The sequence below is a fragment of the Manis pentadactyla genome, chromosome 4 (genome assembly GCF_030020395.1).
Source record: "Manis pentadactyla isolate mManPen7 chromosome 4, mManPen7.hap1, whole genome shotgun sequence".
Taxonomy (NCBI): Eukaryota; Metazoa; Chordata; class Mammalia; order Pholidota; family Manidae; genus Manis; species Manis pentadactyla.
The window spans coordinates 133,508,675-133,530,506 of NC_080022.1; the positions used below are offsets into that span (position 1 = coordinate 133,508,675).

The 21,832-nt window shown below is 40.0% G+C and overlaps 2 protein-coding genes and 1 long non-coding RNA gene across 5 annotated transcripts in view; 1 reads left to right on the top strand and 2 right to left on the bottom strand.

The window, feature by feature from the left end:
* Positions 1–175, bottom strand: part of LOC118916537 (ubiquitin carboxyl-terminal hydrolase 43-like) — a 71,716-nt gene extending 71,541 nt beyond the window's left edge. Inside the window, exon 1 of one of the 2 annotated variants that reach the window (XM_057500876.1) lies at positions 46–175. The gene's annotated coding sequence lies outside the window, so the exon portion shown is untranslated. The remainder of the gene's footprint in view (positions 1–45) is intronic. The other variant, XM_057500875.1, reaches the window with a different exon arrangement.
* Positions 35–20,002, top strand: LOC130683446 (uncharacterized). Of its 2 annotated transcripts, none has more exons than XR_008997167.1 (3): positions 35–489; positions 9,356–9,511; positions 19,866–20,002. It is a non-coding gene; the product is annotated as an uncharacterized LOC130683446 (long non-coding RNA). The 2 variants fall into 2 exon arrangements; XR_008997168.1 differs by lacking the exon at positions 19,866–20,002 and adding an exon at positions 14,870–14,912.
* Positions 1,645–21,832, bottom strand: part of LOC130683444 (cilia- and flagella-associated protein 52) — a 47,432-nt gene continuing 27,244 nt past the window's right edge. The window contains exons 8-14 of the mRNA XM_057500878.1: positions 19,895–20,065; positions 12,500–12,648; positions 10,085–10,230; positions 7,388–7,539; positions 5,424–5,526; positions 2,657–2,768; positions 1,645–1,820 (exon numbers count right to left, since the gene is read on the bottom strand). Of these exons, the coding sequence (XP_057356861.1) occupies positions 1,645–1,820; positions 2,657–2,768; positions 5,424–5,526; positions 7,388–7,539; positions 10,085–10,230; positions 12,500–12,648; positions 19,895–20,065 (1,009 nt within the window). The remainder of the gene's footprint in view (positions 1,821–2,656; positions 2,769–5,423; positions 5,527–7,387; positions 7,540–10,084; positions 10,231–12,499; positions 12,649–19,894; positions 20,066–21,832) is intronic.

Here is a 21,832-nt window from a genome sequence, read left to right on the forward strand (position 1 = left end):
AGTAAATGGCAAAGCCCTGGCTATTTCTAAGTTTCTTGTAATTACCGAGTTCGAAGTGACTGTGAAGACAAAGGACAGGAAGACTCTCCAAAGGGCAGCCTCCGACGTGGTGAGAGGCGCGCGCTGGGAGCAGGGGAGGGGTGGGGAGCGATTTTGCGCCGCGTTGGGTCCTCCGCAGGCTCAGGTGTGGGCGGACAGGTGGCGCCACCTCCTTCCAAGCCCTTCTTGCCTAGTAGGGGAGGCAGCCTGTGCCCGGACCCAGCATCCTGAGTGTAGACCTGGGAGCCGTGTGTCGCCCTGTGAAGAAACACCCGGGATGGCTGCGATTTGCTTGGTTAACCGACAGGCGAGGTTAAAGTCGTTTTCTCAAAACTTGCAAGTGAGACCGGTCATCCTCGCTTTCACTGGCGGGAAGGCGGGCTCAGAGAGGTAAACGCACCGTGTCCGAGGCCACAGTCCCGACAGCAGAGAAACCGGAACTCGACCCAGGTCAGTGGACTATCAGCCTTAGAGGCTAGCACTTTCCAACCTCAGTCCTTGCTTACCAGGAAGGTTCCCGGCTCTCAGGCATGCCCCCTGCGAGGTCTCTCAGGTCTCTCATCACTACTTAAAGCACAATCTTTGCGGAACTGCTGCCCAATCAGAATTGGCTTGGCCCGGCCCCGCCCCTGATTCCCTGGGTTAACTCTGGGGGCCTCCACTCTATCCCTTTCAAGCTGTCAGGTTTATTGTGAATCTGGTAAAGTCTTGCAAAACGAATTAATCATCAATTTCTAGCAAAAAAAAAGATCAGCGGGCTGCATTATTACATCAATGTTCTGAAATGTTACTTATTACTTGATAAATAAGTGATCATCATTTTAAATACCTGCCTTGATATGTCAAATAGGGCAGCAGCAGGTTACCTAATGCAAACAAGAAGCATGAGTTAAAGGCTACAGATGCTTAGAACGAAAGACTGCCCTGTGAATTGGAGACTTTAAGTGTTTCTAGAAAAAGCCAAAATTTTCCCTCTCTGGAAAAGGATACCTGTTTGAATGCACAAGGTCCTTTCATGACCTTCTGATGGTAAGCACTGGAAATTTTATGGCGGACTTCAGAAAAGCATCTGTGAAATTTCATCTTTGATAATCATGCCAAGCTCCCCAACAGCACACCTTTTCTTTGAGAAAACACTAATTCATGTTTAACTCTCTGCTGTGTCAGGAATTCTGCTGATGCTTTAATACATTATTCAAACCCAAGTCTTGCCCCATGCAGCTTGATCAGTGAAATGCTAGAAAGAAGGTAAGCTCACCATTCTTATTTTAAGAGAGTGACAGCAATGATATCTGTGGACAAATACTGAGAAAGGGCTGTGGGATTTGCAGTCATAGAAGAGAGATGTAACAGGAAACCAACAACTGGGGATTTATTCATAATAAACTTTTAATTACAATCTGGACAAATTATCCTTGAACACATTTGAATTTTAATATACAATTCAAGAGTGCAATGCATTCCATAAAGGAGAAACTCACAGATAAAATATTTTCACTAAAGAACAAAAACAGAGGTAAGAAATCAAAGAGCATTCTTGGTTATCGAAATTCAGCCTTCAACAGAACTGTGGGCAGCACCCGGCACCCAGGATGTGCCTGCAGCTTATGAGGCAAAGGGGCACTTCCATCTCAGAATGGCTCCGTCGGCACTTACACTAACAATGTACTGGTTTCCTGGACTTATCCGGATGCGGGTAATGTTACCGCTGTGTCCCACCCCGACGTGAGTCACTTCAGCTTCATTATAATCCCAAACTTTGACCAGATGGTCATTTCCACCTGAAAAAGTCAAACAGTTCTGTGGCACTGCAGCAATAGAATAAATAGCCCTGACCTCAAATCACTGGATTATTTTCAGTACATTCCCTGTGTGCCTGCTTAAAGGAAGAAAAACCTGTCTTTATAATAACTCTTTTCCTCGATTATAAAATTCTAGGTCTATTATATACAAAACTGGGGGGAAAAAATACAGAGAGGTGACATCACCCTTGATCCCACCACACAGAAGTAACCACCAGTAACATCTCGGTTTAGTTCCTTCCAGTCTAAGTATACAGGTATACATCTGTAGATGTGACTGGGATCGCATCGTGTCCGGTTTTGTATCGTGCTTTAGGTAAATGTGACTGTGAGCCTTGAATTCATTTGGAGCATTTATTTGTTAACAGCCTGAAGAATCAAAGAGGCCGGCAGGAAATAATATTGGTGGTATTGCTACAGGCATGTTGTGTGGAAAGTGCCCCCTGGAAATGACTTACAGGCCTAGCATTTAAGGCTTCAGTAGGAAATAACAAAGCAAGGCACGCTGGACAGCCCAAACCGTTTAAAGCCCCACTTCTGTCATTACACCCACAACAAAAAAACAAGCAATGTAGGGCTTGGCTTTTATTTGTCCTCCTGAGGCTCATGGGAAAACATTCCCTCTCACTGAAATGGGATTTCTGCATTCTGCTTTGGCGGCCACACCTAGGGCAGCGTTTCAGGCCTGAATCTGACCTCGTTGCCCTTCGGATCCCTTTGTGGTCTGGTCCCTTCCAGCTGCCTCCTGCCTGGCAGGTTCCTAGTGCCCGTTTAATTCAGCTGGGTTTGACTCTGTCCCTATGCCGGGGACTAACCTGTGACAAAGTGCACTCCTTCCAGTGTGATATCCATGCCATTGATTGACCCAGACAAGGAACCTTCCAGCTCTCTGATCACTGACCCATCAAATACTTCCCAGTAGGCAACCTGGAATTCAGGAAAGAAGTATTCAGCAGGCATCAGCTCAGTGGAATCATCCACACCCAGGCTAACAAAAGATGGTTCTTCTTTAAATAGAAGGTAGCAAAAATATACTCTGGGGTGATATATCTGCTGAAATTATAAACAGATTAAAGGAGGGGGTGGAGAAACCATTTTAATATTTTTAGTATTGGGTTTTAAATTTGCATCTACTTACAGAGATGCTGATGGGCTGCTAAAACCAGATTGTGACAGAAAGTGCCTTTGCTTAGACTAAGCAGATTGAATCTGAGGCAGGCGGTAAAAGGAGGAAGAAAACCACCACAGAATCCAGTTTCCTGTGTGTGTTCCTAGGAGAGGGAGGCCTCAGGCCTGCAGGAAGGGGAAGCGGTTCCTTCCTTCAGCTTGGGGAACGAGCCTGCAGAGAGTTCTGGAGTCCAAGCCTTCCAAAGTCCCCTTCCCACTGCGGCTGGTCCCCCCACCTCTTCCTCAGCCCACCCTTATTCCCACCTTTCTCTTCAGCCTCAAAGCAATAAAATATTCCACAGGGTGGATTTAAAGGCAAACTGATAGTAAGGTCCCCTCCTGGGGGAGGGAAGGAGGTTAGGGGTGGGGGGGAGACAGGCTCAAGGGAGGAAGATTTTGCTCTGAATATATTGCTTTTATACTTTTTGAACTTTGAACTCTATAAATGTACAACCTATTCAAAAATAAAATTGCTTTCCAAACAAAGAGCTCTTGAGCAGGAATCATAAGTGTGAACTCACATCTCACCCCCTTGTTTGTGAAATGCGATGTTTGTTTGACGCTGATGGAAACTTTCTATGGTCCACTAATTATGTCAGGAATCAGTATTCAGAATCTAGCTAAAAATGTGTATTTTTTTTTTGGCTTTATAATTTTGACTGGCACTTGATTACTTCAAGAAAATGTTCTATTTTCATAGTAAAAGCATAAAAGAGTATAAAAGCTCACCAAAATCCTTGTTTCTCAGGAACCATATCTACGTTAGTAGCTGGTGCTTGACCACCTGCTTTCTTGGCAAAAAGATCAAAGTGACCCTCTTCTGGGCAGCCTTATGGCACCTCAGGCTTTCCCAGGTATCCTCCAGCTGGGCTGGTCTTCCCTGAGGTCTAAGTATGGCTCGGTCCTCCTGTCACTCAGGCCTCAGCTCAAATTGACCTCCTTAGGGAGGCCATCGCTGACCATCGTCACTAAAGCAGTTTCCTTCCACCCAGACAGTACAACCTAGTCTATTTTCTTTTTAGCCCTTTCAGCAACTTTATCATTCTGTTCATTTCTTACTCATAGTCCATTTATGTATTCATCTACATGTGTACTGAACAACCCGTTCCCTCCCACCCAAAATAACTCCCCACAGGATGTAAGCTCCGTGACAGCAGGGACAGTGTCCTGTCCCCAACCCTCAGAATAGGTTGACAGATTTATGACGTATGGTTTGAGTATTCTGGTGAAAATGCCAATAAGAAGGAAGCAGGCTGTTTCAAGTCTCATAAACTGAAACCTAGAATATGGCAGAAGCTTTTTGAACCATAGAGCAAAGCATTTATAGAGGTGCTGTGATGAACTCCCTAATATCCATTCCACGCCAGTTGGAAGAGGAAGCCTATTTAGACCACAGGGGCGCCATGGGGTTGGCGGGTGGGCAGGCTTTTAATCCTGTTTGGGCCAGTGAGACACAAACTGAGAAGGCCAACCTGCAGAGACTAGAAGGGAAGCCAATCTCCGTGCCCTCCCACAACATTCCATCTGGGTCAGCAAATCCTGGCTTGGAGCAGGATTTCTTGCGTTTTTATGACAGTGTCTTTGAGCAGTAGTTCTCAATCACATGGAAAGTTCAGGCAGAAAAAAGCCCCACTCCTAAATTCTAATTCTGTAGGGGGTGGCAGGTGGAGAGGCACATTTAGTATTTTTCCTACTATATTTTTATACTTTTCACTTATCAAACTTTTCTGTAACTAGTGAAAAGATAAATATGCACCTTCTTCAATGATCTCAAAGTCATCTCAAATCCAAATCAGGGGAGTCCAAATCCATCAATTAGACCAAGATCTGGCTCATCTGTACAGCTGGATGACACCCTGGCATCCTCGTGCCCCTCCATGTGACTCTCTCCTGAAGCCTTTTGTTTGTCCCAAGAGGAAATATTTCCCCCAAGAGAGGGACCAATCTTTACCCAAAGACATGGACTCCCCAACTAAAGAAACTGTTGATATACTGATGAAGTAGAGCAATGAGAAATGAGGAGCTCTACTGTCATTCGATTTGAATTTAGTAAAAGTGACAGCTGGCTTGGGCACAGCAATTCTGTTCCAGCCTCAGAAATTTCCTAATAATAAAAACTGATATTTATTGAGCACCTACTCTGTTCCAGGCCCCCTGCTATTAGCAGTACGTGAGCATGGCTGTAATCATCATGGCAATTCTATGAGGTTGACAGTATCATCATTTCCATTTTACAGACGAGGAAGCAAAGGCACTGAAAGGTTATGTAGCATTTCCAAAGCCACATGGCGGATCTACGGCAAAGCCTCCCTCTCTGAACTGGAATGGCTTGTTTCTGGAGCCTGCACTCTCGGCCACCGCACTTCGCTTTTCCACTGTACCAGAAAGATCTTGACTCTTGCTGACAGTACTTACCTTTCTGTCTGTCCCACTGGTGATGATCTGAAACTCTTCAGGGTGGTAACAAACACACTGGAATAAGGTGTTGGCCAGGATCATCTGATTCCTCCTAAAACGCCTGAAAAATAAACTCAAGAGCTGTGAAACTCAGCTTTCTCTTTCCTAGAAGACATTTACTATTCAAACTAGATTTGGTAGAAGCTTGGATTTGGGTTGATTTATCTATCCCAAATAGATTTCCTGTTAACTCTGTCCACTCCACTTCTGTGTCCTCGCAATGCACCTTACCAGGGGCAGTCAGAGCATGCTGGGTGGGGTCCTTTTTTAAAGATAAAGCACAGAACTCCATGGGAAGCCTCAAGTTCCTGTGAGAAGGAAGTAGCGAGGCTGACCTCGGGTCAATCTGCCGTCTCCATACCAGGTACTTTATTCCGGAGGCCGCCATTTTGAAGTGAATGCCTTTACAAGCTGAGCATCAAAGGGTGGGGAAGGGCTTTTTAAAGGTGGATGTTATTGGGCTTTACCTCTAGGGATTTGGTTTAGGAGGCTGGGGGAGGCCCATACATTTACATGGTAATCAGTACCACGTGATTCCACGTGCACAATAGTTTGAGAAACATTGCTTTAGCTATTGTACTGAGAAATATGTAAATCAAGCTTCTCCTTCCATAGGAGATAGGTGACCATCTCAGGCCAGGCTCTGCTGGCTGCAAAAAGGCACCTTCTGCAGTTCCTTCTCCTTAGGGAAGTTTTTGCACAGGGTATCTGAGCTGAGCATTTTTAAAAGATTTTGGTACAAATTAACCAAATATGTCTGCTACATAAAAGGGAGGCTTTAAAGATTTGAGGTGGTCACAAGCATCCACAGAAATAAGTTCAGACATGCCCTTCTTGTTATGCATTTTCCCAATGGGAAGTTCAGGAGTAATGTGAACATGACCCGTAAGTGCAGCCCTTGGACCAGCTCCGGGAACATCACTTGGAAGCTTGTTACAAATGCAGAATCTCAGGCACCACTCTAGACCTACTGAATCAAAATCTACATTTTAACAAGCTCCCCAGGTGATTACTGTGCACATCAAGGTTAGAGACACAGGGAAGTAGAAGACAGAGGTTTGCTTAGTTTGGGTTTTTTTTTAAATGTATTAAATAAAAAGTATTCTGTCTTTGCCTTTAGTTCCATTCTCCTCTCTTCAATCAAGACCATCTCATATTTTTATGCAATATCTGTATCTATAACTATATATCCCTATCTCTTTTCTCCCAGCTCCGTACTTATCCAAGTCTCTAATGCAGTTATCACGGTGGGGAGGCATCTTAGGAATGGTAGAGCGGTGCTAGGCAGGGAGAGGGGTTGGAGGAATAGGGTCTAATTCTAAGTAAAAACAAGCAACAAACATGCTTATAGAAAATAAAATAAAATAAAACACTGTCATTGAAAATCCTTTGAGTTACTCCAAAACTAAAGTTCACATTTTGGTCCAGTGACCTTGGAGTCAGCCCCTCTATGGGGATAGCGGTGCGCTTACAGCATGAGAGCTCCCCGAGAATGAAGGAAGGGCAAATTCACACCCCTCACCCCCACTCCTACCCTGTCCCCCATGGCAAGCTCATTCTGGGCTTGACTGGACTGGGCAGAATGCCAAGAGGAACTGCCTACATTATTTAAGTTATTTTCCTTCTCCCTTTTTGGGGGGATTCTCAGAGTTGCATTAGTATAAGTTCAATCATGCTTCACTGTGTGTATCTGTAAAGCTACTTTCCATCCATCCAGAAATTTCTAATGTCCTGCTCTTCCTGGAAACGACACCCTTTCTGCCAGCATCTGTAAACCCTGCGCAGTCATGCAGATGAATAGCTTCCGGTGAGCACCCCTTTACTGTCGCCTTAAATAAGATTCCCACCTTGTGTGTGAACCTTCTGTCAAGTTCAATAATGCATTTTGTGTCACTTTGCCCTCGCCATCATAGGTAACCTACACAAGGTCCCAAATGATGCAGGTCCCATCCGTGCTGGCGGTGACACACTGCTCGTTGTCCTTCTTCACCCGAATGCAGGACACAGACGACTTGTGCTCCTTCAGAGCCTCCTCCAGCTTCTGGGTCTGGCAGCCTATCTGCCACACCCTCACCTGAGAACCACACATCCAGGCTCAGTACAGACGGGCACTTTTGAAGGGATAAAAAGATTACAAGAGCTTTTTAACCCCCGCTGTGCTGGACTTGTTTTCTTTAGCTCCCTGTTCTCATCACAGTTGAGCGGGGTAGGAATGCTAAGTTGTGGGGCAGGAGCATTCATCCGTGGAGCCAGGAAAATGCTACCACTGGTCCTGCCCCTGCTTCTACTTTGAGGGCTGAGAAATCTATCAGATACCCGCTACTAAAACCCATACTGCCAGGGCTGCTGCTAAACCAAGGGAAGTAATGTGTCTACTCATTTCTGCTGAGCGTTGCTCTCAAATTTCTGGTGCCATCAGGAAATCTCTTGGGTACCCATAGCCATATTTAACTTGCACATCAGCTGCTTAATTTTAATCATTTAGAATCATCAGTTCTCAACCTTGTCACAATCAATAACCACTTTCTATAATGTGTATTTTCCAACACCCCTCTACTATTCTGAAAGGAAACCCATAGGTAATACAACTACTCCCACACAAAATTCCACAACAACCCATACAATGCCCTAGTTGGCAATAAAAAGGATACGTAAAAGGGAAGTTATTTATCTATGTCTTATAATAAACACTGTCACAACTATAACAGAAAACATAATAATTTAGTCAGATGCATATACTATCTTATAGCGAATATGTTGGACTTATGAAAAATAAGAGGAGGAATGGCTTTTTGTGAAATGAAATTATTTCATGTAAAAGAACCGTAGTCGAGGTGAACACTAGAATAAAAACTAGTGTTAGGATAAGTAATAACAGACTAACGTATTTATGCCTGGTAACAGCAAAATAAGCTTCAATGAAGGAAGGAAAACATTCTAAGATACTTTCTTAGTAAAGAAGATGAGGAAACATGAGGTTATCTCAAATGAGCTGGGCCAGATTCATTTCTATAGTGTCCAAATGATTCCCTGTTTCTGACCTGGGATGGGATAATGACTATTGCCAAAGAAAACATATCTCCCATCTTAAATGCCCACTGCATTTGGAAGCATACATTCACTCTTTAGCAAGAGTGATATTCTAATTTTCTTACTACTATGCTGTGGGCACCAGCCAGACAGCCCAAGACTGGAACTTTAGATGTGCTGGGTGTTAGCCCTTTAGAAGTGGGATTGCAGGGAGGTGTGGGCATGCATGGAGGGAAGAGGACAAGGTGGTGGGACCGGGGTCTTCAAACTCTGGCAATGGCCATGTGCTAGTGAAAATGAAGGTAGTTGAGTATTTCAGCAACTACTGCATTTATACCAGTGCACACCTGCTGCAAATCTAGTCTCTAGCACTTACAAAGACCTTCTAGACTATGTCTTTTGGAAAGACAAGTCTGTAATAGCTGCATGGAGAATGGGAAGAGGAGCTGACATTGTTCTGTGAAAAGATAGCTGTGCGGGGCCAAGGGCAGTGAATTGGTAACGTGTGATTTCCTCAGCAGCTCTCATTAGCCTGGGCTCAGGCACCTAGAACGCCAGTGGTCTGGTTCAAACCCAGGTGAGGCATCAGCAAGGCAGATGTCCCAGAAGACTGGAAGAGCAAGCAAGGGCACGGCCGAAGGGATAAGGGAAGGGAGTAAAGCAGAGACGGTGGTGGTAGGTGGAGAGCAGGCAGATGGTCTGAGGCTGAGGATGTCTATGGAGCACCTGGAATGTGCCTAGTCCAGATGACCATGGGCTCTGAAGGTAAAATGGGCATCAGATTTTGAAGAATTAATATAAGATAAAGAGTGTAAAATATCTCATTAATAAGAGTGTTGTTATCTTCACTTTACACACAGGAAATGGAGCAGAGAGAGACCACACAGCAGGTAAATGGCAGAAGCAAAATTTGGGACCAGGCAGCATGACTCTGGATCCCAAACACTCAGCCACACATCAGATTGGCCCAAAGTCTTCTGAAGGCTACATCAAGATGCTGTATCTTTCTTTCCCTGGTAAGTTATTCCCGTGATAGCATGCAGAAAAGAAAATACCCTATGTTGAGAAAGGGAAGGCTTTTAAATAGCAAAAAAGCTGGGGAGGAGGGCAGGAGAAACCCTGAGATGACTGTGTGAGTGAAAGATGTTTTAGAAGCCTTGAAATGATTAAAGAAAAGGTCAAGTGTAATAATTTTAAATGAATAATGAAAATGTCTGCGTAGATTGAAGAATTTATTCTAAAAATAGCATCTTCTTTAAAAGATAAGATAAAGACAATTTATGTAACTGTGGTCTTTGAAGGCAAAGAGCAAATAGTCTAAAACTCTGGCAGAATGCCAACCTTGATTCCACGGAGAACGCTTTTATGTTTGTATCTGAAATGTCCTTTCTGTGAACAGATACATTTATATGCATATTTATATTATCAGAACTTCAGTTTATCATGTATTTTAGGGTTTCATCCAAATCTGAATTTGGTCCTGCTTGACTCCTAGTACAGGTTAAAAAAATCAAATAAGTGGCCTCCTATAAGGCCGTTACTCTAAGTCAAGGGCTATTTGGAAAACATTCTGCATTTAAGAACAGTACCTCCCCTTCCCCACCGCCGCTGATGACCCTTTTACAGTCGCTGGTGGTGGCGATGGCCGTCACTCCAATCCTGTGGGCATTGTTAATGACATATATCAACCGGCCTGTCTCTGGGGCGAAAGCTCGGATTTTCCCGTCGTCCCATCCTGGCATGAAGGAGAAACAAAAGGCGAAGTTCAGTGTATTCATGCTCTTTCCATAGGCTGTTACATCATAAATGAGATTCAGGATTGGGAGGCAGTCATGCTGATGGAGGAAAGAGGCTGGTCTCCCAATTGCCAGGAAATCACACCCCCTTTCCTCTGACTCCTCGAACTGGTCACACCTAACTGAGCGAAACGAGTTGCCTTAGTTGAACCTGCCTCTAGGTGCACCCCAGTCCAGGAGAGAGAAGTTGGGGTGGGGAGGAAGGAGTGAGGCCAGCTCACCTTTCTCACAGGCTGCAAAACTTGTGAATTCAACTAGCTAGTTGATATTGCACCTGGGACATAGAATTTAACACCTTCAAATAAATGGTGGCTTCCCATCCCTCCCCCTCCCCTTGAACCTGATGCTCCTTCCCCCACTCCCACCATCTTCCCCATCTCAATGAAATGATGGTGCCATCCATCCAGTTGTTCAACCCAAGAACTTCAGATTCATCCTTGAATCTTCTCTATTCCATTGTCCAACCCAAGCCAATACCCCGTGCATCAGCAAGTCCCGTCAACTCTACAGTTGAAAGACCCTGACTCCGACCACTTCCCAACCCTTCCCCTGGGACCACCCTTGTCCATGCCACCAGCATCTCTCTCCTGGATTATCATAACAGCTTCCCTGGCCCTAGACTCTTGCTCCCCTCAACCAATTATCTACGCAGGGACCAGGGTGAACTTCTTAAAATCATGCTACCTCCTTGATCAAACTTTCAGAAGCCTTTCCCATCTACAGTGAAAATCCAACACCTTATCCTCCACAGATATTAGTCTCTCTCTACCCACCTCAACTTCCTCTGTACCACTCTCCTCCAGTTCTGACCCCAGCTTTACCACTAAGCTGCAGATACACTACTGGTCCTCTTTCTTTTCTTCAAATCTGCTAATCAGTTTTCCCACCTCAGGGCCTTTGTAGTTACTGTTCCCTCTGCCTGGAATGCCCATTCCCAACACCTTAGGTGACTCGCTCCTTCTCTGTGCTTTAGTGTCACCTCTTGACCTTAGCATTTTAAAATAAGGTGCTCAAGGTAGATCCTATTCCAGCAAAGACTTGAGGAAATGAGGGGGTGAGGGAGGGAGTTATGAGGCTAACTGGGGAAAGAACATTCCAAGCAGACAAAATACCTAGAGCAAAGGCCCTATGCACAATGTGTTTGAGGAACAGCAGAAGAAAAGGAAATATGACTAGAGAGGGGTGAGTGGTAGGAGGCAAAGTCTGAGGTGAGAAGGTGGAGGTGGGAAGGAGAGAAGGTCATGTAGGCAACTGTGGAAATTTAGAAATGAGTCCCCAAAATGGTTTGATCAGACTTATGTTTTAAAAAGAGATCCCTGGCTTCTGTGTTGATAACAGACTGGAGAGAAGGGTGGTAGACAAGGGTAGAAGCAGGGAGAACTGGTGCAAAGCTACAAAAATAGTCTAGGAGAGAGATGGTCGTGGCTGACACAGGTTGGAGATGATGAGAAGCGACAGAATCTTGGGTATGCTCTGAGGGGAGAGCCACTGGGGCAAATGGATATGGGGTATAAAAGAAAAGGAGGTGAAGACTCCAAGATTCTGACCTGCAGGTTTATTAGCTCTAAGTATAATATAAGCCAAGAGCTCCTGGGGCCACTATGTGGAGACGACATGCCCAAGGGTGTAGCCAACACAGAGGAAACAAAGCCAATAAAAATGGGGATGAAATGGGTTCCTGGTATCACCATTTAATAGCTGTACTGAAAGATCCACTTGACTTTGCATGGATGTGAACAAGTGAGTTTACTTTTTGAGCCCTGAGGAAATCTGCATGTGGATTGAACATAATGATGTTTAAAGTTAAAATATTTTGGCATAAAATAAATTCCCTTTGAGGCATAACATAGATTAAGTCAGGTTTTTTAATCTCTTGAACAACAAAAGGGGTTCTAACACAAGTGCCCTGTACTAAGGCCTCCAGTCCATTTTGTAATTGAATTAGTAAATTTCCCTACTAGAGTGGAAGCTACATGTTATATGCAACAATGTGGGAGAAGGGAAATTGTGACTTGGTAATTCCTAGCTCAGAAAGTCTCCCAGCTGGAAGGGAACTCCAAAGTGGGGCTAGATGGGAAGTAAGGAGGAGGTGGACAGTGGAAGGCCATTCCAGGTTATCCACGTGTAGAGACTAGCGTACGGGGAGAATGACAAGATCCAAAGCCACAAGCCAGAGCCCAAACCCAAACTTTGGTATGTCAACGTTACCCGAAATGATGCTCTTGCCGTCTCTCATGAAATCAATGCCGTGGCAGGTCATGTTGGGTACAGTGATCCTCAGAAGCTCCCTGTTGGACAGCGTGTGCCACACCCTGATGTCTTTCTTGGCACAGGTGGCAAACAGCTCAGCAGTGCCACTGTGAAGAAGCAAGCCACTGGGAGAATAAGAGATGCAGCCATAAAATACAGTGTTTCTTAGATGCATATTTGACACATTTGAGTTCCATAAGGATGTAGGGAAGGAAGCCTTTTAGACATAAATTATCTTGAGGCTTAATGGCCTTATAGATTTCTTGTATAAAATGGCATTTGATGCCCATGAATCACGTATGGACCATCTTTTGTAGTCCTTTCCCTTTGGGAACAGTTGGAACAAAGTTGCTCAAAAAGGAAATGTCAATTTGAAAGTCTTTCAATGCCTTGGTGGATTGGAGGATAGTAACATTTTTGAGGTAAAATACACTTTGTGGAATATTTACATTAAAAGAGCCTAAACAAAACTTTTCCTAAAGTAGATAACTTAAAATTTCAAAGTCGAAAATGAATTCATGTTTGCAGATAATCCAAAATATGACTTTGCTTAGTTATGAGAAAATATGAGATTGTGGACAAAAAAAAGAGAATCCCAGAATAATTAGTCTATCAGGTTTTTTTTTTAAAGGACAACTTCTGAATAGAATGAAAAATCCCAATATGTAAAAAAATTACAGATTATTCCAATTTGCACTTCCCTTTGAGGGAAAAAGGGTTAATACTGGAATACAAGAAATACTATCTGCTTTGTAAGTATACATTTCCAGTTATAGTTTATGTGAAGACAGAATTAACTAGCGTTCTATCGCTTATGTAGTGGTTACACAGGTATATAAAATTGTCAGAAGCATTGAACTGAACACCTAAGAATATATTATTGTATGTTACTTATACTTCAATTTTTTTAAATGTTAAGGAGTCATAATTAATCCAATAGTTAAGGGATCCAGCATAAAGAAAAAATGGACAAGTTTTTAAATTTATCTCAATTTTTAACCCATATGGAGGACTGCATGATGAACAATCATGTAACTCAGCTTTTGTCATCTGAACATTCTGTCGCATTTGTTCAGTTTTGATCCCTAACGACAAGCCCTCATAAGCCTCTCCCAGACTCCATTCATCTTTCTGGTGCTCTAGCAGTAATCATATCCTGACTTTGGTGTATAACAAATTTGTTATTTTTCTTATATTTCAATTCTGTGGGCCTAAAAAGTAAACTGCATTGCAAGAAAAAAAAAAGAGTGTATGTTTATTCACTATCTCTTATTTTAAAATCTACTCACATTGGAAAATAAGTAGATAATAGGGAACTAAGTGGATCTTTTTTATATATGTATCTTTGGGGCTCAGGGATAAAATTATAATTCTGGTTACTTAGAAAGAGTAAATGCTGGGACAGACAACAGATGAGATGGGGTTCCTTGCCAGAAAGTCCTGATTAACAGAGGTCAAATCAAACCATAGAAGATAGTAATTTAAAAGGAGAGATGTTTTATATCAGATATTGCCTTCAGTGAATGAGCTCCTTCTTTGAGAAAAGTAAGGTCTTAAAGCCATGTATGGATTCATCATAAAAGTCAAATGTCATGGAATGAATGTACCTAATGAACTTTTCAAACTCTCCCTAACCTAATGGTTAGTCCAAATCCTCAGGAATTTAGTCCAAAAAATGAGCCATCTGAGTAGAACACTGTCCTTAGTTTAGAATCTGAAAAGCTAAGTTCCAGAAAAAAATAGATTGGATCATGATGGTACACTAGGCCCACATGTTTCCTCCCTCCCACCTAAAATCCCATGAAATGAAGATCTAGAGGTAAGGGTAGAGATAAATTATGTAGCATATATATATATATATATATATATATATATATATATATATATATATACACACACACACACATACACACACACATACACACACACATACACACACACATACACACACACATACACACATTATATATATATACATATACATTTTTCCCTTAATAATACAGGAAAGCAAGAAAGATTATCATAATATAGGCCAGAAACATTGAGAATAAACAGAAATCAGCCAGATTAAAATATATGGGGAAACAGAACTGGAGAAAAACACAGCACAAAAGGACAAGAAAGAGGGTACTTTTTACAATGTAGGAGCAGTTAAGTGGTCATATTACCTTTCCACAGATGACAAGTACAATAACTGGGTAAAATTACCGGAACCAAAAATCCTAAAGACATTGAAAACATTTAAAAGAAGAAATCAAGAAGAGTTTGCCCTTGTAAAAGTGCAACCGGAAAGGGTTAACAATTATTACTGTGCTTTCTACCCTGAAGGTGCCCAGAACTCCCATAGCTATGGTGTCTGTAGAAAAAGGTGGCAGGAAAACCATAGCCTTACCAGCTAAACAGGCCAGAAATTAGACTTAAGGGCTGGAAATCAGCTGGAATTTTAAGGGCAAATCCTGGCAGCATGACAACAACAGGAGTAGAACCTAAATTCAGATTCCAAACACTGCCCAGATTCCTGTCTGCTGAATTTCTTCCAGGAGGAAGAAAAACCAGGCAGAGACCAGAAATGACTCTAATTTTCTTTTATTCCATTAATTTTATGTATTTATTTTTAGGATTCTGTTTTTGCAAGTAGACCCACATGCGATCAATCTCAGTCTTTCTTGCCGTTTTAACTTAATACATTCATCAACTGTGCTCAGCTTGGCACAGTGGCAGGAAGCTGAAGCTTATAGGCTTAAAGTGTCAGAAGCCAGAGCCTAAGGTTGTAACAACACCTGGAATTAGGGAGAAATCCCTAGAAGCAAGGAAACCAGGGAGAGGATGAGCTTCATCTCTACATAAATCCTTGGGTGACTAATTACGCAAGCCCACAGGAAAACCCAAAACCAGTGTAAAATAGTAGCAATGGAAAGCCATGAAAACATGAGCTTCTGTATACTATGAGGAAGACAAGCTGGCAGTTTGTGTTCAGGCCAAAAATCCTCAGAGAATACCATGGAATTCAAAGTTACTATAACATAGTATTTATAATACTGAGTTTTCAACAAAAAATAATTGAGCATGCAAAGAAATAGGAAAGTATGGTTCAGGAAAAAGGCAATCAAAAGACACTAACTCTAAGTAGACTGAGGTATTGGATTGCCGAAGACTTCAAAGCAACTATCAAAAATATATTCAAAGTATTAAAGGAAACTGATATTAATGAATGGAAGAACTAGAAACTAAAAATGTATATATATGTGATATATATATAAGTTCTATAGGTGAAAAGGACAGTAACTGAAATAAAAAATTTACTAGATGGGCTCAACAGACTGGAGATAGCAAAAGAATCTGTGAACTTAAAGGTAGATTTCATAGAAATTACATGATGAAAAAAACAGAAAAACACTGAAGAGAAATGAACAGCCTAGAAATCTGTGGGACAGTATCAAATTTCCAACATGTGTAACTTGAATCTCAAGACAGGAGAGAGAAAATGTGAAAAATCTTGAAGAAATAATACCTGAAAACTTTCCAATTTGGTGAAAACATCAGTTTACAGATTAAAAGCTCCTAACAAACCCTAAGCAGGATAAACACAAAAAAAACTACCTCAAGACTTATCATACTCAACCCAATGAAAACAAAACAAAACAAAGAAAAAATCTTGAAAATAGATGTGGTAATGAGAAAAACCACATGGTACAAAGAGGAGAATGATAAGAATATACATCATGAGTGCTTATTAGAAACTATGGAAGCCAAAGGCATTGTAATGATGTATTCAAATTAATGAATAAAAGGTATCAGTGAAGAATTCCATAACCAGTAAAACAATTATTCTTCAAAAGTGAAAGCTTTCAAAAGGTATTTACAGATAGACAAAAACTGGGAGAATTTTTCATTAGAGACAATGCTAAATAAAGTTCTTTAGGCTGAAAGGAAAATGATACCAGGTGGCAACTTAGATATTTAAGAAAGAATGAAGAGCATCAGAAATGCTCAAGTATGTGGGTAAGCACAAAAGGCATATCTTTTTATTTCCTTTTCTTCTCTTAAATTCTTGAGAAGTTTATTACTGTTAAATCAAAAATTATAATATTGCATTGATAGACTTATAATATAAATCAGTATACATGGAAACAGTAGCACTATAGATCACAGTGGTGTTAAAGGAAATATATTGTTGCAAAGTTCCTATATTGTATCTTACTTCAACTAGTTTCAACATTAACTCTAAGCAGACTGTGAAAGGTTAAAGATATATGTTGTCATCCTTAGAGCAACCATTAAAAAAATTTATGCAAAGATGTATAGCTAGAAAGACAAGATAGCAATTAAGTCAGTAGAACACTTTAAATGGAATGCTAAAATAATTTTTCTGATTAAAACAAAAGTGGCAGGAAAGAAGTAATAAAAGAACAAAGAACAGATGAGACAAAAGTTGGCAAATAACAAAATGGAAGATTTAATACAACCATATCAAAAATTACATTAAATATAAATGGACTAAACATTTCAAATAAAAAGTAGAGATTATTAGACTGGATAGAAAAAGTAAGACTAATTATGTGATATTTCAAGGGATGTACTTGAAATATAATGATCCAAATATTAAAACTATATATTGAAAATGAAAAGATATTTTTAAAGTAATATAATTCAAAGAGTAAGAAAGCTAGAATGAATATATTACTAGCATACAAGAGAAATTTCAAATCAGAGAGAATTACTAGAGACAAAGAGGAATACTTAACAGAGATAAAAAATGTCAATACCATCTGGAAGATATAAAAACCACCATATATGTATACATATCTATGTACCTACACCTAATAACAGAGCTTTATGAATGTAGGTAGCAAAAACTGACAGAAATAAAGGGAGAAATCTACATTCATTACTTGAGACTTAAACACATTTCTCTCAGCAACTAATAAAACAAGTAAACAAAAAATCACTAAGTATAGGAACATCTGTATGACATTAGCAACATTAAAACCTTCCATAGAGAAAAAGAAATTACCTCCAAAGTACATCTGAATTATTCCATTTACATAAAGTTCTAAAGCAGGTAAAATTAATCCATAGGGCTAGAAGTCTGGATAATGATTATCTTTAAGAAAGAGGATGAGGGTAGTGATTGGGAGGGGTGTTTTTGGGTGATGGAAATATTCTATTGCTTGACCAGGGTGATAGTCATATAAGTGTGATAGTTCATTGAGGTGGTTTCCTTGTGATTTATGTACTTTTGGCATGTACACTATATTTCAGTACAAAGTTCATTAAAATTCTAACTTAGCCAAATTATCACTCAAGTCTGAGAGGAAAACAAAGATACATTCAAGTAAGTTAAGGACTACATTTCCTATACAGAGATTCTGAAAGAATTACCAAACAAATGAAAAAAAAAAAAAGAAGAGGGAGATGTGTGAGAAAAAAAAACAGTGAGAAAAGCAAAACACAAAAGTCATAGTAATTAATTGTAAAAAAACAATAATAATATAATCTGGATCTATAATGTTAGCATGGGAGATGATGAGAGAAAGTAAAGAGGGAAGTGAAATATACTGAGACTCTTGCTTCTTTGGAAAATCTGATACAAATGTTGGTTAACTGTAGTCTTTGCCAGAAAAATGTTTAAGTATGATATTAAAATTCAGGGGCAATCACCAAACGAATAAAAATAAAGTGAAAAGATTCCAAACCATGGGCATTAGAGAAAGGAAAGACTGGATCAAAAAAAAAAGATGATCACTGCATTAAAAGATAAGAAAAGGAAAAATGAAAAAAAGAAACATATTAAATAGGAAACATCTATAAGCTTATTAGATAGTAATAAGTATGAATGGGTTAGATTCTATTAAAAGACCAAGACTTATCTAAAACTAAGCAATGCTAATAGGTTGAAAATAGCATGAAAAAAGATGTTCAGTTTCTTTTGCTACGGTGGATGTTCTGTAATAAATATTAGCTTTATATGCAATTGGTAAATAGGCAAATGATAGCAGAATATTGCAGAAGTTGCATCTGTTCATACATATTTTTTCCAATATATGAATGCTTTGGTACACAATGTAATAGCAGTTGAAAACAAAGTACATTAACACAGCTAAATTAGAAGTAAAGGAAGGATACAGTTTTGTACATCATTCTCATTTACTCCATGTTTTTCCTCTTAGCCCAGGGGTCTCCACAACTCAGTAGTATAGAAGGAGGAGAATACAAGGGGGGAAGGAGTAGTGACTGTTCGTAGGTTTCATTTAGGGTAATAAGATGCCCTAAAATTAGACTGTGCTGATTAGATTACACAACTCTGTAAATATGCCAAGAAACAGTGGATTGTATACTCTAAATGGGTGAACTTTATGGTATCTAGATTATATTACAATAAAGCTGTTTTCAAAAAAGAAAAGGAAAGAAAAAGAAGAGTTACAAAACCTGAATAGCTCAATGACTATTTAAGAATTGAAAAGATAGTTAAAAGTCTACTCATAACAGGCACCAGGATCGAATAATTTTACAGATTGATTCCACCAAGCTCCTTAGAAAAAGAGGAAAAAAATAAGACAGAAAGGAAATGACCGATCAATTTTCAAAAAAGATTCACCACCAGCCATTTTCACTATTAGAAATATTTACAAGAATCTAATCATGACTCAGGGAACCAAAAATACATTTCATGATCTTAAAGATGGAGTTTTCAAAGGAGTCTTCCTACCTATAGAACAATGATTTTGAGTTTTATAATGAGTTTCAGTATCAGAGAGTGGCAAACCATGACTGAAGCTCTTTTTGATATCAAAACTGCTGGTGGTTGTGTGTTTCAGTTGTTTGCTGTGGGACTGACTAAGAAATACAGCAACTAGATCCAGAAGACCTCTTTTACCCACTACCATTAAGAATCCCATACCTGAAAGACCCAAGAGACATAAATAAAGGGTTTGAAATAAGTTTGAAAAAAGGTGCCAGTAAGCTTTTTCCAGACAGCAGTGGGACAACAGAAATGTTTTGCCATCTATTTAAATTTTCCGTGATGGATTTGTTAGAAAACCCAACATTCCAAAGAAGCCCAAATTTGAATTGTGAAAACTAATGTATCTGCATGGTGAAGGCAATGGAAATAATCTTTGTTAATAAAAATTAAATAACAATGATAATCAAATATAAGTGTTACATATTATGATGATATTAAATAACAAACATTAAAATAATTGACCCTAATAGAAAATTTAAGGAGAAAAACCATAATTATCCTAATAGATATTGAAAATACATTAATAAAATGAAGTTTTCTTGCACACTGCATCAGATGTTCATTTTTTATTGTTTTTAGGGGCAAAAATATTTTCCTCTTCTACTTACAATGGAAAGACAATGTCCCAGACAGGTTCAAAGTGACAAGTTGCAATGAGAGTCTCTCTGAAATCTGTGAAGTTGACACAATAAATCTGTGATTCTTCTGTTCCTATGAAAAACTGGTGTCCTTCCCCTCGAAGAGTGATAGAAGTGATGGCACCTTGTAACTGGATTTTCCTTTGAAGAAAAGCAAAGAGGTGAAGTAGACTCATTAAGTCGATGAATATTTATTAGCCATCTAAAGTATGATGGAGGACATAAATCAGGCATGTGACCTGGGACATCCTTCAAGGAGGTGACACAATTGGAAAGGCAGGAGTTTATACACAATTTTGGGTACACATGGTCAGTAGAGGGAGAGGCCAGCAGTTTACACTGCTTCATCTGTGAGATATAGTATGAAATAGGTTATGCAGCACAGGTGGGATTTGCATAGAAAAAACATTCATGGACACGAATGACCATGCAATTAAATACTTGATTAATTCCATTTCTGGGAAATAATACAGAACTTGGGGGGAAAACCTTTATTTTAAAGGATGTTATTATAATTGTATATTAAAAGACTAAAAAGTTGGAAACAACCTAAACATACAGTTTGTAATGAAACAGTTAAATGTTCTTTAAAACCATGATTAAGGGATTATGGGTAAATGCATATTTTACCACAATAACAAAAAAAGGTTATGTAGTGATATAGAAAATGTTTATGATGTTTACATCAAGTAAAAAAAGTAGAATATAAAGTTTTATATACAAAATAAGTACAATTATTTTCACATTTATATGAATAACACAGTTAAGAAGAAACAACAAAGTGCTAATAGTGGCTAGACTCATTGAAGTTTTCAAAGATTATTTTATCTTCCACATTCCAGATCCCTCTGCTCACCAAATGTTTAATGAATATGAACTTTTTAAAATAAGAATGTATAAATGAATGTGACCCTAGAGACCCATCCTTGCTCTGCAACTAAGTTAGTTCGACAATAAGAATTCAGTGGGGATTCTAGTTCAAGGAGCCAGCAATGGAAATGCAGTATTTCACAAAGACTAATTTGTTGGTGGGACACAGAACAGTTAATGAAGAAAGGATGGACCCCCAAGTCATATCCCAGCTTCCTCACTAACTAGAGCTCTGTGACTCTAGAAAAGCTGCCAAAAATCTCTGGACCTCAGTTTATTCAACTACAGAATAATTCCTCCTCTACAGAGTCGTAGTGAAGATTGGAGATAATGGAGGTAATGTACATGTGGCCATAGAGGGCTGTCAGGAAATACTGGCTATTGGCATCTGGGCTCTCTAGAAGACAAGATAAAGCCCAGGACTCTAGGGGTAAAGTCAGGGATCTGGTGGTCTGTTTTCTCTTTCTACTTCCCTTTCTCTTCTCCATGACCTCATGTGAGCTGCATCCTCAATCTATTAAAACCCAAAGAGGCAGAAATCTCTCCATCCAATTTGAGCCTATGCTGTCACAGAAGGTTAGTTTGGAACATATATTAGAAATCTTGTAATAACTGCTTTGAATCTAATTATCTTCATTCCAGGGGGAATTTTTGTGTATTAGAAACAAGGAATTAAAAAATTAGGGGGTTAGTTTTTTTATTTTTGGGGGGTAGTGGTTAATTTTTTATACTTACCTCACCTATTCACAGACTACCTAACATTGTTCTTAAGTTGCCTCTCTCTCCTATTCCCTTCATACAAACAAAAAACTGGTCCAAATATATTCTCAGTAAGGCCTATCCTGAGCTCTGAATTTAAAATTGCAGCCTGTCCCCTGCCCCCCACTTCAAACCTGGACCTGTCTCCCTACATCCTGCTCCACTTGTCTCCACTGTACTCGTCACCCTTTAATACTATGCACTACTTGTTTATTTGATTTATTCTACTGTCTTTTCCCTCTTGCTCGAATGTAAGCTCCATGAGGGCAGGGGTTTTTT